The 17,689-nt window shown below is 42.4% G+C and overlaps 1 protein-coding gene across 4 annotated transcripts in view; it reads left to right on the top strand.

Annotated features, from left to right (window-relative positions):
• Window positions 1–17,689, top strand: part of TXNDC11 (thioredoxin domain containing 11) — a 64,640-nt gene that overhangs the window by 31,522 nt on the left and 15,429 nt on the right. For all 4 annotated transcript variants that reach the window (XM_068565978.1, XM_068565977.1, XM_068565980.1 and 1 more), the window contains 2 exons: window positions 12,619–12,731; window positions 14,817–15,017. In XM_068565978.1, coding sequence (XP_068422079.1) covers window positions 12,619–12,731; window positions 14,817–15,017 — 314 coding nt within the window. The remainder of the gene's footprint in view (window positions 1–12,618; window positions 12,732–14,816; window positions 15,018–17,689) is intronic.

Raw genomic sequence — 17,689 nt, 5'->3', positions numbered from 1 at the left:
TTGACTTTTTAATTATGTTGCTATTATTTTAGCGAGGATGTGATCATATTTCATAGGAAATGCTTTTATTCCTATTATGACATCTCTCAAGCCTTGTAAGTGCTGCTAGATAAGCACTAAGGCCAAAAACAGACATCCCCGCACTTTGAATTAGCTTCAGCAGCATGACTTATTAATTCAACAGACATTTGAGGATCCACTTTGTGCTACAGCTGTAAAGAGGAGTAAAACTTGTTCCTTACCATCGGGGTGCCACCAGCTAGTGTGTGGCCAACGGGTGGGCTTACCCACAATGTGAGTGCAGTGACACGTCTGTGACAGGCTTCGTCGGAGCACGGAGGTGGGGCGTGCGGATCAGGTCAGGGAAGACTGGAGGTGGGGAGGATTTCCCAGGAGAATGAGGGGTCAGCTTTCAGGTAAGTGTGTAAGGAATGAGAGAGTGGAAGATAGGCGGCGTTGAGAAGAGCAAAAGGTGTGCGGAGAGCTCAGAACTATATTTAGTGCCCATTTGTAGATATTTTGATTCCTTGAACCCACGTATTTGAAAAGTTACACCATCTTTACTTTCTAATTGTCTTGTGGTATTTTCTGCCTTTTTAAGGGTATCCTGTTTTAGTAGTGTGTATGTGTGTGTTTTGATTTTTGATCCTATTTCTTCAAGGTTGTTGGGGGGTTTTGGTTTTTTTGTTTTGTTTAAGCTGAAATAAGACTCCTAGACAAAGAACCAAAAACACTAAAATCTTAGAAACCTCTCAGGGATCACCTTCTATAATAAAGTCACAAACTTATAGTGAAACGACTCAACTCGGTGCAGACAAACCCTGTTCTGGTCTCCACTTGACCACTTGTTATGTAACGTTGAGCGTGATAAGCTGATACTGGATGGAGCACTTTACCTGGATGATCCAGTCTTCAGTGCCACTCTTTGAAGTAGAAGCTGTTATTATCTCAGTGTTACTATCTCAGGTGAGGAAACTGAGGTTGTTAACAGCCTCCAGGACACTGTGAGGCAGGGCAGTGGCTCCCCAGAGATGTCCACATTCTCATCCCCAGGACCTGTGAATATGTTACATTACATGGCAAGAGGAAATGAGGTTGCCTATGGATTTGGGTTGCTAATCAGCTGACATTGAGAAAGGGAGATTATCCTGGATTATCTGAGTAGGCCCAATGTAATCAGAACGATGCTTAAAAGTGGCATCGAGAGGCCAAGAATAGTGTCAGAGTGATGCAGTGTGAGAAGGACTTGTCCGGCCATTACTGCTTTTGAAGACGGAAGGGGCCACAAGCCAGTGCAGGTAGCCTCAAGCCAAGGAATGCAGGTAGCCTCTAAATGGTAGGACAGGCAAGGAGATGCATTCTCCCCTAGAGCCTCCAGAAGGAACATTACCTGCTGCACCTTGATTTTAGCCCATTGAGGCCCATTTTGGACTTCGACCTCCAGAACTGTAAGATAAATTTATGTTTTTTTAAGCTACTAAGTTAGTGGTAATTTGTTACAGCAGAAATAGCAACTTAATATGGTCAGGTACCAGTAAACGAGGAGTGAGATAGGAATCCAGGACCACATCACTCCATCTGCCTCTGTACCCTCCGGAGGCGGGGCAGGCGGCACAATATGGTGATTCCTACCTCCTGGTCTTTGCCCATGATACTGCTTAAAATGCAAGGCCTTGCCCTAGTTATTATCTGCCTTCCTAATTTTTCAAGGCCTAACTGAAGTCCTCTGGGATTTGTAAATATTGCCCAGCCAGCATGATTCCTGGCACACTGTGGACATCAAGTGGAGATTTCCATCCACTGGCTCCCTTCTTGGAACTCCCATTGCACTCATTGGCTGTGTCTCCCACTTAGCAACCAACGTTGTTTTCTGATTTTCCCTTAGACTTTAGTATCTTCCTAACAAGTAGTCAGAGACTGTCCTGATCAGTCATGTTAGTGGCAGATGTCCTGTGTGACCACAGCTCACCAGTCACCCCTTCTCACTGGTCTTCAGGTTCCCCATCTGCAGGATGAGGGAACTTTGCCCTAGTTGGCCTCTAAAGGAAACTTCAGCTTGAAAACGCATTGGCCTTTGGCCTGTTTTTTTTTAGACCTGGGAGCTAAGAATTGTTTTTATATTTGTAAAGAGTTATTTAAAAAAAAAAAGAATATGTGACACCTATGCTAGACCCTAAGAGCAGCGTAAGAGGGGATGGAGGAGGGATTTCTAAGCAGATGTGTTTCTTTTGTGAAGTCTTTCCCTCCCTGAGGGTGTTTTTTTTAAAAAAAAAAAAAAGGAATTTAATTGAAGTACACACAAGGGACGTGTTTGAATTGATCATTTTAATATTATGCTCTGGTTAAATGAGAACAATGGTGTGAGGGTGTTAAGTTTACTGTCATGTTAGTATATAGAACAGTGCATATTTAGTTCTATAGTTTATGTTCCCCTAAAATGATGTATTTGGAACTATATTTTTCTTTCCCTCCTCCCTAACTCACAAGAAAGAGAAAAATCACAGCTAAGGAGTTGCATGTTTACTTAGAGTTTAGCAGTATTTTGGCATGTACCAGAGTGTGCATGTTGTATCTCTGGTGCCCATATGCCAGATTTTTTTCTAGATAATTGCTTTGTGCTTTATATTAAGAATTTTGAGGGAGTTCCCTGGTGGTCTAGTGGTCAGGATTCAGTGCTTTCACTGCCGTGGCCCGGGTTCAATCCCTGGTTGGGGAACTGAGATCCTACAAGGCATGCGGCGCAGCCGAAAAAAGAAAAAAGAATTTTGACAGTATACAAATCTCAGAGTCAGATTTCTGTGGGAAAAAATGCAAGCAATAGCTATAGTTCATATAAACTATTGCATTTCTTTGAAGATTTTTTCATTTTGATGAATGCATTTAAAGTGTGTGAAGTGTGTGAAGGCATCATCTAGCGAATGATGATGAATCACCATGTAAATGCTGAGTAATCTTGGAGGGGCTGTTGTTATTCCTTTTTATATAATCCTGTCGTTTTCCTTTTTCTTCCTTGTCCAAAACCATGTAAAGAAGAGTGGGAAAGTAGAAGTTAATAAAAATGGCAGAGTATAGAGTAAAATGAGAATCGTTGCAAGGATGGAAGGTACCACAATACAGGTTTGCCTTTGGGAATGTTACTACTTCCCAGAGTAAAGAAGTGAGAGAATTTTTCCCAGGGAGTAAATAACTTCTTAGCCATGCAGATTAAAAGCCATGTGACTTAATCCAGTGGTATTCAGTTTTGAAGTATTTCATGGTTTATTTGTTAGCAGTTTCCTCTATCAGTATTTTTCTTGACCTGATATTCCATTTTGTCCTATGATCCCTGAGAGATTAGCTCACATGAAAGGCTCCTGGAGAGCAGATGGCCAGTCCTGATGTAAAAATTTCCATGTTGTTCAGTTCCAGCATTTCTGCTCATTATTTCATTGTATCCTTGGGTACCTTACTTTGTAGGACACCAAGCGCTGTTTACTCTAGCCCTCTGAGAGAGAATTTCAGAAGCTCGGCAGTTTATACCCAGAGTCACAAGGTTTCGAGCCCCACCTTTTCCTTTCCGAAGGAGAGAGTGGGACACATTCTTAAAAATAATCATTCTCTGCTCTTGGATTCTTAAAAATAATCATTCACGAAAAAAATCTTTGTCTTATGTATCCTTCCCAGATAATTGTCCATTATTAAGATTTACTGGCTAATGGGCTTATTATCTTAGCCTGATCTTCTTCCTGAGTTACATGAATCCTGCTTTTTCATCATTGCCACCTTGGCACAGTCCGGTAGAACTATAAGATGAACTACGGAGGTATTTAAAAATTTCCTGGTGGCTGCGTTAAAATTTAAGAAGAAATAGGTAAAATTAATTTAATAATTTATATTTTATTTAACCCAGTGTACCCAAATTATTAGCATTTCAACATGTAATCAGCATAAAAACTATTGAGATATTTTACTTTTTTTGTTTTTTGAACTAAGTCTTTTATACTTAACAGCCCCATCTCAATTCAGCTGCTAAATGTTCATTGGAAATACTTGATCTGTATTTAGAGTTTATAAAATTTACAGTTGAAAAAGTGATTTATATACCAAATATTTATATTGTTTCATTTTACTTATTTATTTTTATTGAAATATAGTTGATTTACAATGTTATATTAGCTTCAGGTTACATACCCATGTTGTCTTAAACATACTTAAACATTTTCCGATAACTGAGTTGAGTATCACTTTTACATTAACTTAATTAAAATCAAATAAAGTTAAAATTTAGTCCCTCGGTTGCTCATATTTCAAGCGCTCATTAGCCACATATGGTTAGTGGCTATGACACAGGACAGTGCACTCAGGGCCTAGGCCTCATTATCCAAGTATCCCGGGGAAAACAGTTATTTCCTAAGATACTGAGTCTCCTTCCTGCAGGCACATCCTTGAGTTAATGCTTCAGAGTGTCCTCCTGGTAGTCTTGGTAATCTGGTAGTTGCTGAGTGCGAATTGTGTAGCTTTGCTTCTGGCAGGACCCTTTATTATTAACTTTAAAGCACAGTTAAAAATCTATTAGTGGAAAATAATCTGAAATATATATATATATATATATATATATACACACACACATATGTACATATCTGAATCACTTTGCTGTACACTTGAAACTTACACAATATTGTAAATCAACTATACTTCAATAAAAAGAAAAAACTATTCTCTTTTGCTAACAAAAGAAACAAATTCTTGTTCTTTCTGGCATGTTTGAGAATTTTAATATTTCGCCTCACTGAGGTCTTGCCTCAGAATGTGTTTGCTTTACCTTAATACTGAACTGAAGTTTTAATACTAAAAATGGAATTTAAAGCAATGGTTTTAAGCAAAACAAAGTAGTCTGATATTAAAACATTAGGCAGTGGCCAAAAACAAAAAACCTGAATGCACACCAGAAAGGTCACAAGTGAGCCAGATGATTCTGAATGGAAACCAGATGGAATTTCAGATCTTTCCATTCTCGATGCAGCCTTGGTGGTTGCTACGAGGTAAATGGTGACAGTGGTGTGTGGAAGGTACAAGAAGGTCAGCGGAAGCTCCACCTACGGGGGCATAGGAAGCAGGGGTAGAGCATTCTGTTAGTGGCAGAAAAGAACCCTAGCCTCATAAAAGATAGCAAAGGGTAAACCTACAGTACATGCTAAAAGTAGACAAGGTTTAATGGATCAAAGAAAGGCTGTTTGTTACTCAAAGCACACAAACAGCGAATCAGCATGATAGTATTCATTCTGCTCACCCCACGTCTCGTGGGGAGCCTAGTGGTGACTGTGTGTGCAGTGGGTTGCCTTGTAGCTGAGGGACACAGGGCCAAGGACTCAGCACCTTGTGTAGCAGGTGACAGTCTTCATGCTGTGGTCACCTTGACCTACTTAGTGTCTGAGTGACCAGCTACAGAAACTGCTCAGTAACTACTGCCTTCACCCAGATGCTCTTTCAAGATGTTGTTACATCTTGCAGGTGTCTTTCTGACACCTTGCACTGGATGGTTAATAGAGACTACAACTGGCCAGTTACCTGGCTAACAGTTTATTGAAAAAAATTTTTTTTCTTTATTGTGTTGAGGTAGGTTCCCTCTTTGCCCACTTTCTGGAGAGTTTTTATCATAAATGGGTGTTGAATTTTGTCAAAAGCTTTTTCTGCATCTATTGAGATGCTCATATGGTTTTTATTCTTCAATTTGTTAATATGGTGTATCACATTGATTGATTTGCATATATTGAAGAATCCTTGCATCCCTGGGATAAATCCCACTTGATCATGGTGTATGATCCTTTTAATTTGTTGTTGGATTCTGTTTGCTAGTATTTTGCTGAGGATTTTTACATCTGTCTTCATCAGTGATATTGGTGTGTAATTTTCTTTTTTTGTAGTATCTGTGTCTGGTTTTGGTATCAGGGTGATGGTGGCCTCATAGAATGAGTTTGGGAGTGTTCCTTCCTCTGCAATTTTTTGAAAGAGTTTGAGAAGGATGGGTGTTAGCTCGTCTCTAAATGTTTGATAGAATTCACCTGTGAAGCCATCTGGTCCTGGACTTTTGTTTGTTGGAAGATTTTTAATCACAGTTTCAATTTCATTCCTTGTGATTGGTCTGTTCATATTTTCTGTTTGTTCCTGGTTCAGTCTTGGAAGGTTATACCTTTCTAAGAATTTGTCCGTTTCTTCCAGGTTGTCCATTTTATTGGCATAGAGTTGCTTGTAGTAGTCTCTTAGGATGCTTTGTATTTCTGCGGTGTCTGTTGTAACTTCTCCTTTTTCATTTCTAATTTTATTGATTTGAGTCCTCTCCCTCTTGATGAGTCTGGCTAATGGTTTATCTTTTTTTTTTTTTCAATTTATTTTATTTATTTATTTTTGGTTGCGTTGGATTTTCGTCGCTGCATGCGGGCTTTCTCTAGTTGCGGCAAGCAGGGGCTACTCTTTGCGACACACAGGCTTCTCATTGCGGTGGCTTCTCGTTGGGGAGCATGGGCTCTAGGCGTGCAGGCTCAGTTGCCCCACGGCACGTGGGATCTTCCCAGACCAGGGCTCAAACCCGTGTCCCTTGCATTGGCAGGCAGATTCTTAACCACTGCACCACCAGGGAAGTCCCGGTTTATCAATTTTGTTTATCTTCTCAAAGAACCAGCTTTTAGTTTTATTGATCTTTGCTATTGTTTTCTTTGTTTCTATTTCATTTGTTTCTGCTCTGATCTTTATGATTTCTTTCCTTCTGCTAACTTTGGGTTTTGTTTGTTCTTTCTAGTTCCTTTAGGTGCAAGATTAGATTGTTTATTTGAGATTTTTCTTGTTTCTTGAGGTAGGCTTGTGTAGCTATAAACTTCCCTCTTAGAACTGCTTTTGCTGCATCCCATAGGTTTTGGATCGTCGTGTTTTCATTGTCATTTGTCTCTAGGTATTTTTTGATTTCCTCTTTGATTTCTTCAGTGATCTCTTGGTTATTTAGTAACATATTGTTTAGCTTCCATGTGTTTGTGTTTTTTACGTTTTTTTCCCTGTAATTCATTTCTAATCTCATAGCATTGTGGTCAGAAAAGATACTTGATATGATTTCAATTTTCTTAAATTCACTGAGGCTTGATTTGTGACCCAAGATGTGATCTGTCCTGGAGAATGTTCCGTGTGCACTTGAGAAGAAAGTGTAATGTGCTGTTTTTGGATGGAATGTCCTATAAATATCAATTAAATCTATCTGGTCTATTGTGTCATTTAAAGCTTGTGTTTCCTTATTAATTTTCTGTTTGGATGATCTGTCCATTGGTGTAAGTGAGGTGTTATTAAAGTCCCCCACTATTATTGTGTTACTGTCGATTTTCTCTTTTATAGCTGTTAGCAGTTGCCTTATGTATTGAGGTGCTCCTATGTTGGGTGCATATGTATTTATAATTGTTATATCTTCTTGGATTGATCCCTTGATCATTATGTAGTGTCCTTCCTTGTCTCTTGTAACATTCTTTATTTTAAAGTCTATTTTATCTGATACGAGTATTGCTACTCCAGCTTTCTTTTGATTTCCATTTGCATGGAATATCTTCTTCCATCCCCTCACTTTCAGTCTGTATGTGTCCCTAGGTCTGAAGTGGGTCTCTTGTAGACAGCATATATATGGGTCTTGTTTTTGTAACCATTCAACAAGCCTGTGTCTTGTGGTTGGAGCATTTAATCCATTCACGTTTAAGGTAGTTATCGATATGTATGTTCCTATGACCATTTTCTTAATTGTTTTGGGTTTGTTTTTGTAGGTCCTTTTCTTCTCTTGTGTTTCCCACTTAGAGAGGTTCCTTTAGCATTTGTTGTAGAGCTGTTTTGGTGGTGCTGAACTCTCTTAGCTTTTGCTTGTCTGTAAAGCTTTTGATTTCTCCATCGAATCTGAATGAGATCCTTGCCGGGTGGAGTAATCTTGGTTGTAGGTTCTTCCCTTTCATCACTTTAAGTATATCATGCCACTCCCTTCTGGCTTGTAGAGTTTCTGCTGAGAAATCAGCTGTTAACCTTATGGGAGTTCCCTTGTATGTTATTTGTCATTATTCCCTTGTTGCTTTCAATAATTTTTCTTTGTCTTTAATTTTTGCCACTTTGATTACGACGTGTCCCGGCGTGTTTCTCCTTGGGCTTATCCTGTATGGGACTCTCTGCGCTTCCTGGACTTGGGTGGCTATTTCCTTTCCCATGTTAGGGAAGTTTTCGACTCTAATCTCTTCAAATATTTTCTCGGGTCCTTTCTCTCTCTCTTCTCCTTCTGGGACCCCTATAATGCGAATGTTGTTGCGTTTAATGTTGTCCCAGAGGTCTCTTAGGCTGTCTTCATTTCTTTTCATTCTTTTTTCTTTAGTCTGTTCCGCAGCAGTGAATTCCACCATTCTGTCTTCCAGGTCACTTATCCGTTCTTCTGCCTCAGTTATTCTGCTATTGATTCCTTCTAGTGTAGTTTCCATTTCAGTTATTGTATTGGTCATCTCTGTCTGTTTGTTCTTTAATTCTTCTAGGTCTTTGTTAAACAGGTCTTGCATCTTCTCGATCTTTGCCTCCATTCTTTTTCCGAGGTCCTGGATCATCTTCACTATCATTATTCTGAATTCTTTTTCTGGAAGGTTGCCTATCTCCACTTCATTAAGTTGTTTTTCTGGAGTTTTATCTTGTTCCTTCATCTGGTACATAGCCCTCTGCCTTTTCATCTTGTCTATCTTTCTGTGAATGTGGTTTTTGTTCCACAGGCTGCAGGATTGTAGTTCTGCTGTCTGCCCTCTGGTGGATAAGGCTATCTAAGAGGCTTGTGCAAGTTTGGAAATTTTATTATTATTATTATTAACTGAATAGGATCATGCCATTGTTGGACCATTGTTGGGGGAGGGGAGAGCATGATTCTGAATTTATTTTTAATTATTAACACATTCGAAGACCTTAATTAAAATACTAAAGCTTCATTAAAATTTTAGGACAAAATTACTCATTTTATAAATGACAAAGGCCCCTGTTGTATAAGGCCCTGGAGCCCTGCTTAACAGAATGTTCTGGATATGGAGATGAGAAGTGTTATTTTCTTGTGTCATTTTGATACTGTAAACTTCCTCTGCTAATTCATGTACTCCTTGTACACATGGGACTGCAAACTTAAGCTGCTTCGTCCAGCAAGATTTCCACTATATGCAGGAACTTTTAAAATGTGTGATTTTTATAAATTTCTCTGTAAAAAATAAAGTTTTGAAATTGTAACATGTTTGGGTGTGTTAGAATCTGCTCTGTGCAGGCGGCTGTCGATTCTTATTAATGCAGTTAAATAGGTTTTTGAATTACCCCTTTCAACTTTTGACTCAAGCTGTCACTACTTATTCCTCTGCTCCAATAAATCATGTTGGTGACTTTGGTGGACTATCAAATGAGTTTCCTACTGGCTGCTTTTCCTTCACTCCTCTCTTTATCGATGCCAGTCTACCAAAATTCAGCCCTCTCCTGGAGAGTGGTGTCTTTGCTTCTACCAATTCATATCATCTCTTGGGTCCTGCTTTTTCTTCTGACAGCTTTGGAATCTGAACTTACATGCTATGCCATTTTTTAAAATTTAAATTTTGAACCAATTTTATGCTTGCAGAAAAGTTGGAAGAATAGAACAGGGAGTTTCCTAACGTCCTGCCTTCACTTAGCTTCCCCCATTGTTAACATATTATTTAACCATTTGTTAGGGTGCTTTTGCCAAAACTAAGAAATTAACACTGGTACAGGATTATTAACTAAACTGCAGACGTTATTGAATTTTGCCAGTGTTTTCACTAATGACTGTTTTCTGTTCCAGGATCTGATCTGGGATCTCACATCACATTTAATTAGTCTCCTCCTATAACAATTCCTCACTCCTTGTCTTTCATGATATTGACACTTTTGAAAAATACTTGTCGTCTATTTTGTTGCTCAACTTGTTCTGGCTTTGGCCATTAGGAGCATCCTGGGTTGGCGCCTGTGTCCTTTGAACATATCCCCCTCCTTTTATGAGCACATCTTTCGTTCTGACTCAACAGGGTGTTTCAGGCTCATCTTATACTTCCTTTGCCCCAGCTCTGGGATCAGCCTCTTCTCCAAGAAGCCCTGGTTTCTTTTTATTGGAGAGTGACATTTAGAAACCCAGATCTGGGTACAAGATATGCTCTTCAGTATCAGGTGTCATTACTTCTAGGCCCTTTCAGCAGACAGAGCTAGGACATATACGTATTTATACCCACACACATGCATGCCTCTATAGTTCTGTATCTATTATCTGTGTCATAAGTCGTAAGGTTATATGAAAGGTCATAAGTTTACACTAATTTCTTCTGATTCCAATCTAACACCGCAGAGTTCATTTTAGCTTTCCCCTCTTCATATGTAACTATTCTCCTGCCCTGAGAAGCCTGGCTCTCATCGTCTTTAGTTTTACAGTATTCAGTCAAGATACCGTTTGCTGTTCTCTTCTGGTTCCGTTCTTTCTCCCCACTCAGCAGCCCTTCACTGAGGCGGGATGCATTTGCAGTACAGCTGGGTGGGTTTGTTAGTGCTTGTGTTCCCCACTGGGTCCCCACACATGCTGGTTGGTTTCATGATTTTACTTTTTGAGTGTGTGAAGGCTGTGAGCTTTGCCATGGTTCTGATACTCAGAGGAAGGTCAGGCTGCCTCACCCCTGTTCTCCAGTTCCCATTACCCACCCCCCCTTTGCCACCCACCCTATAAATAAGCCATTTCCATCATTTCTGGTTTATTCTTTTTGTTTCTTTAATATTTATTTATTTACTTATTTTTATTTGGCTGTGCCAGGTCTTAGAATTGCGATGCACGGGATCTTTGTTGCGGCACGTGGGATCCAGTTCCCCGACCAGGGATTGAACCCGGGCCCCCTGCATTGGGAGCGTGGAGTCTTAGCCACTGTGCCACCAAGGAAGCCCCATGTCTGATTTACTCTTCTTGTGTTTCTTTGGTTTTGTGCCATTTTAAACTCATCAGGTTTGTGCTAGATTGTCCAGCTGCCGTTAGGGTCACGGGCACTCTCCCCTCATCCTCAACAGCCACTCCTCCTCTGAGAGGAAGACGCCGCCACTGCTGGAAGGTGGGCCGTGTGGTTAAGCTAGAAACTTCGTGTGTTCAGCACCTTCATATTTTAACTACTTAGGTATCAGTTGGTAGCATTTAAAGTTTAACTGAGATTTTATTTAACGTTTGCTAATAAAGCAGAAAGGGGATAGGAAAGAATGCACCTTTTCCTACACCGTCTTACCCACCTCCTTTAATACTAGATATTTTAGTCAATTTTTAATCACACAAATATTACATTAAATATACTCCTTGGGGGGGAAAAGAAAGCTTCACACCTAAGGATAAAGTCCCCTTTGATCGCCATCCCCCAACACAAAACAATTTTTATTATCCTTTCAGATTCTGTATACATTTCTAAACATACGTGCCTGTAGGGGAAAACATTTTATGTGTGACGCTTTTTTCCACATAAAAGGTATACTTTATCTTTCTTCAGCTTGCTTTTTTACTCATATGTGTCTTAGAAAATCTATTCATGTTGTATAGATAGCCCTGCCCCACTGTTTTTAACAGCTGCAGAGTATTTCTTGGTGACTGTCCTTGCGTGTCTCTTGGTGCACATGTGTAGACACTAAGAAGTGGAGCTGTGGGGCCACAGGCTGTGTCACTACAGCAGATTGCTCTCCCAAGCGGCTGCCATTTTACCCTTTCCACCAACTTTGCATCAGAGGACTCGTTCCTCTGCTGGTCATTAATATTTGATATTTCCTGTGTCTCAAATTTTGGGCATTTTGAAGGTGAAAAGTGGCATTTTGTTCTCATTTGCTTTCCTCTGAAATAGTGAGGTTGAGTGTATTTTTAGCCTTTTTACATTTCCTTTTCTGTGATTTGTCCATTTTTAACTGCTTTCTTTTTCTTACTAATTTGTATGAGTTACTATATATGCTAGATTGATTCATTTAACTAATACTTATTAATCAAGAGATCAATATGCATATGCCCAGACACTGCTTTAGGTGCTGGGGTAACAGCAATAAACAAGGTTTCTAATTTCACAGAACTTAAGAGGAAGTTGGACCAAAGAAAATCTAAATAAATCAGTAGGATTATGTACCTGTTAATAAGTGCTATTAAAAAATTAGAGTAATGGTAGAGAGAGGACCTGAATCAGGAGGGAGCCCCAGTTTCCCCTTCCAGACCATCCTCTGAGTGTTTGTCCGGAGGCGGGTGGTCAGGGAGGGCTTCTCAGAGAAGGTGGGGTCAGAGCCGAGATCTGAATGATGAGAAGGAATTGGCCGTGGAAGTGTCCAGACAGAACAGCATGTGCCTGGGCTCCCAGGTGGGGCTAGTGAGTCGGGGGGACATTGACGGACACAGCGAAAGTGCTTGTCAGAGACAGGTGCGCAGGAGTAGACATGAGGTCTGTTTCAGGAGGTTGTTTCTTCGGCTTCTCCTTTTCTATCTAGGATAGGTCCCCAAAAAGAGCTTTGCCCTGGGGAATTTGTGCGTCAGGATTTGATCACTGGGTTTTGTGGTTGTTTTAAGGCATAGGCTTTTTCTTTTTAATAAAGGAAAATTTTCTGTTTCAGATTACCTAGGAACAGTACGATTTGGGGTTATCACAAATAAACATCTTGCGAAACTGGTATCCTTAGTACACTCTGGAAGTGTGTATTTACATAGACATTTCAACACATCACTTGTAAGTATTTTGAAATCACGTTTATATTAGCGCAGTGGTTCTTAACCTTGTTTGGATCACAGACGTCTTTGAGAATTGGATAAAATCTATGGATACTCTCTCTAGGAGAGTGCACATGATTTTATATTGCAAACTGAGAGTCCCTACAGTCCCTCTGTAGAGCCCATGCCCCTGGTTTAGAACCCATGCATTAGAGGGCTCTTGGATTTAACATCTAGAAATTCTGTTTGTATTCTTAGATTTTGATACAGCCTTGTTAGTTTTCCTTCTTGGGTGAAATTGCAGAGTTACTCTGTTGGAGAAGTGTTACTCTGGGCCCATGTTCTCAGAGGTTAAGCTTCCTTTGGGCAGTGTTCTCTGTTCATTTGTTCCATTTATCAAGAGTAGTAATGTGACATGCTTTTCTCCTTTAGCTGATGAAATGGATTTTGAAGTTCTTGTCAAGTCACAGTGAGAAGTTGTTGGCTTTCCGCCCCAGAGAGCCTCGCTTTCCATTGTTGTCTTTGTTCCCTGATTTTATTTGCTTTCTGGTGGACCAGCCCCAACTCAGCGATTTCTGAGCTTTTGACCTGTATCCTGCTTAGTCCTGTGCTTCTGCTCTGTTTATTGCTACTTCCTCAGTCCCAGCACTGAGTTGGTTTTTCTTCAGTATTTTCTCTCTCTGACTTCATTGATGGTGTCAGTGACTTACAGGTCGAGTGAAGACCAGATCTCCTGTACCCAGTGTGTGCCCAGCCCTTTGATCCCACGCTCCCCTCGGCTCAGCGTGCAGGCCTCATGCTGTTAGACCCTCCCGGGCGGCGCCCTCAGTACCAGTCACCCTGGCTTCTGCATATCTCTATATCCCAGATGGCTTTACTTCTCGCAGTTTATATTCCCAAAGTCAAATGTATTTACGTGTGTTCCAGATAGAAATGTTGATTATGATGATTATGTTTTTTCAGACTCCCACCATCCCACTTTGGGAATCACCGCTGTGATGGTTTCTCCCACCACCCACCCCACTCTCCTTGTTTCTCTGTCTAAGCTTCTTTTGACTTCATCTGCCTTTGCTATCGTTTTCCTTCATCCTTCCTTTATAGCATGCTATACAACCAACATATATCATGTTTATGTATAGTAAAGGGTACTGAGGAAGAAATTTTAAATAGACGGAGAAAAGAAGGTAGGACTGAGGATGATACTGAAAAAGATATTGGGCTTACTGCATCAATTCCATAGTTTTTAAGGTTGGTTGGTTGGTGTAGCAGCAGAATTCCTTTTAGCAAATGAAATATTACTGGGATACCAGTGTTTTAAAAAAATAAAACCAGTGGACATCTTTATTGTAAGCCAATTTAAACCTCTATTTTGGGGAATGTAAAATATCTCATTTTGTGGAACTCTCCAAAGCATTCTGTGGGGAGTTTTGTTTGAAACCCAGTGATTTATGTCACTGGAATTTCAAAAATAATTTTGTGTTGACGTACTCTTGATTATTATAGGAAAACAAAGCAAAAAATCTAGGTGTATCTCTCCTTCATTCTGTACACATAAAATGTGATCCGTGGCCTTGTGCAAGTTCTAGGTCACTCATGGATTCATGCAAATATTTGTTGAGTTCCCGCTCTGTGCCAGGTGTTCTAGTCACTGAGGGTACATGTGAGCAAGGCCGATCCAAACTTCTGCCCTAACAGAGGGTCCCCAGGGACCAAGTTAAACATGATTTTGCCAAGGTAAAAATTATCCTTGACTCCACCATTTCTGTTCTCTTAGAGCTCCCCTTGCGCAGGGTGGTAGAGGTCATTGTTGCCAGCAGCAGGCAGGGAGACTTATTTGTTGATAGATGAGTCTGTCTAAAGGGAAAAAGATGAACCACATGATATGGAAGTCACCTCTTACAGCTGCTTTTGCTTTTCCGAGCTGCTGGTGAGGAAGCGCTCTGTCTGGAGAAGTAGAGCCAGGGTTTAGCTGCACAGGCAGGGACAGGTCGTGTCACTGCTCTGAGCCTCATTTTCCTCACCTGTGAAGTGTGGGGTTGAGGACGGGACTGATGTGCTTTGATCCTGTCCTGCCTTTTATCCTCTGTGCGTTTGTCCTTCCCAGGTCTTTCCCAGGGAGGTCATCAACTACACAGCTGAGAACATCTATAAGTGGGCCTTAGAAAACCGAGAGACGCTCCTTCGATGGCTGCGGCCACACGGCGGCAAGAGTCTCCTGCTGAACAATGAACTGAAGAAGGGACCAGCACTTTTTGTATTTATACCTTTTAATCCCTTAGCCGAAAGTCATCCTTTAATAGATGAGGTAAGAGTCACAATGGTGAAAGGTGTCTCATAAGGAGTCGGAGAAACTCATTAACTTAGCCTTTTCTCATTCTGCGATCAGAGTAGTTTCCCCTAGTCGCCGAGCGGCCGCCAGGAGCAGCTGCTATGTTTCTGTGGCGTTACTCCTTTCTCCTGTAAGTGGGCAGGAGAGCCCGTGCCTTGGGTAGGACTCACCACAGCCTCTCTGGCCACATTACTGACAGCTTGCTCAGGTCGGGGTGAGTCGGAGGGGACAGGGAAGGCAAACTGTGCCTCTCTGGAAAAGGACCAGAGGGCCCTCTTCCTGCGGTGACGGATGCCTGGGAGAGGGGCAGAGGGGATGGACAACACAGGCAGGGTTTAGTGTGGCCTTTGGGATGCTGTTGTCGCGGGGGTTCGATCAGACGGTTGGCCCTGGCCACCCTCAGCCCAGCAGCCAGCAGCGGTGGTGGTGACCTTGGGATCCCACGATTTTCTAAACCTTGCATGTCTCACAGAGCAGTTTTCGGAGACAACCGCCATCAGGAGTCAGCCCCTCCCTGCTGCCTTTTCGGCTTCATCTGGTGCATTCACTGTCTCTGGGTGTGAGTTTATTTTATACGTGGGATCGTTTGGAGGCACTTACAGAGAGCAATAACAATCAGCCGAGAGCGCCTGGGATTGCTAAATTGGATTTACTGGGGGTTTTATTTTTTCCTTCCCTCAAGGATCCCTTAATTGGCCAAAACCAATTTCAGACAGCCAGTGAATCACTGGCCAGGCTGCCTGGATGCTGCCTCTCCCAAGCCCTCCACGTGAGCCTGACTGGCCTGCTCTCCTGAGGGAGCCGGGAGGCCAGGCCAGACCCCTCACGGGGCTGCTCTGGAGCCTCTTTGTGGAAGTTATTACCCCTGCTGGGGGCCTTCTGAGTGAATGCTGCTACCATGGCTTAGAGGAGGAAAGAGGAGAAGATGAAATAGCTTTGTTTATTCTCTGATTAGGGAGGACTTGAAGTAACAAGACTTAATTTCTTTAGAAAATCTTCACTACACAGTTATTTTATGAACTAAGACACTCTTTCTTTACTAAGGCACTCTAGTATTAAGAGCCCTTAAAGCTCTTTGTAGGAAAGGTGGGGTTTTCAACCAAGGTGTATTAGTCATGGTTGTGGATTTTTACTTCAACTTTTAAAGTTTCCTCCTGGAGAGTTGTGTCTTGTCTGGCTGGGGCGTGTCGGGGTTCTGGGTTGGGTGGTATTTTGTGACTGGAGCCCAGTTCCTCTGGGGGGGTTGTGCTTGGATTTAGACACCTGGTGGGAGACACTTGCTTTCCAACTCTTTGTTTCTGGGTGAGTGTCTCGCCTATCTCCCCGTACTCCTCTGTCTTTGTTTATCGAGGTTTTGCCCACAGCTCCTGTCCTCCGGGCTCTTAGTGTCCCCGTGAGGTGAAGAGGGTCCCTTAATCACAGCCTGTGGTTAACCAGGTGGCATCTTAGCAGCGTTATGGATTACTCAGCCAAGTGCAGTACGTTTCCCTGTTCATTTCAGGCCCCTTTAGAAAACGTTTATGGAGTGCTGTGCCAGGGAGCCACGGTGGAGAAAGATGGAGAAGGCAGAGCCTTGGTCTCATGGTCTCGGAGGCCTGTCCGGTAGGGGAGCGAGAACCTGCTTGTAATTCAAGGCAGAGGGTGCTCAGCCCCGGGAGGAACTGGAGGAGAGTGGGTGCTGTCCCGGGAAGCTGGGGGCTGGGCAGGAGGGAGGCAGGACGGGGCTGTGGGAGGGGTGAGTGTTTGAGACAGGCCTTCAGGGGTGGCCAGGATTGTGATGGGCTGAGAGAAACTTAAGGGAAGGAATAGCCTGAGCAAAGGCACCGGGGGTGGGCAGGGGGCGACGGGTTTAGGTATTAGGAAATAGGACAGGTTGTATGGTCTCCATAAAAGGACTGATTGAAGAAGACCCAGAAAAAAAACGTTGTAGGAGAGGCTTTTGGGTGCTTCTTTGAGGACTCCAGGATCAATCATAGCCATCCAAGTCTGATAATGGAGTGCTGTCAGCAGAGCTGTGTTACCATTATTAAAGTTTTCCTAGCAGCCGTGTTCCAGAAAAGTGAGAAGTAGTAGGAAGATGCTGAACTTGGACGGTGGTGTTGGGGATGGGAAGTGGGGCATGTGACCATGGAAAGAGTGACACAGTGACTAGAAGTAAGGAAGTCATCCTCGGGGTTGGGCGGGGTGGGAGGGCTGAACACCTCCCTTGCATGAGGGTGAGTTCTAAACTCAAAGGCTCCTTGACCCCAAAAGAATTTAAGCCTTAAGCCTTATTTTTCTATTATGCTTTTAGGCCCAACTTTGGGCAGGCAATGGAGGAGGCCTGCCTTGTCGAGAAGAGGGTGGTCATTGTAGAGTCGGGGCGGGGGGGTCAGGCAGTAAGGGACGGCCACATGGGGACCGTCCTGTGAGGCCCAGGCCGGGACCAGGCAGCTGCTCTTCCGCACGTGTGCCCCACCCCGCCCCCCGGCAGAGCACGGCCTGCACCGCGCGCGCGCGGCATCAGGCCCCTGACCCCAGCGTCTCCAGAGAGTCCCAGAGAGGTCATGAGACATCTCAGTGTGCTTATCAAAAGAAATTCTTAGTGCAGCCAGAAGAGACTCTGTGTGGGTTCTTAGCTTGTTTTTTAAAATTATTTTTATTATTAA

Source organism: Eschrichtius robustus, chromosome 16, assembly GCF_028021215.1.
Source record: "Eschrichtius robustus isolate mEscRob2 chromosome 16, mEscRob2.pri, whole genome shotgun sequence".
NCBI lineage: Eukaryota > Metazoa > Chordata > Mammalia > Artiodactyla > Eschrichtiidae > Eschrichtius > Eschrichtius robustus.
Note: the sequence above shows the minus strand (reverse complement) of the source record. Positions and strands in the feature narration are given on the sequence as shown.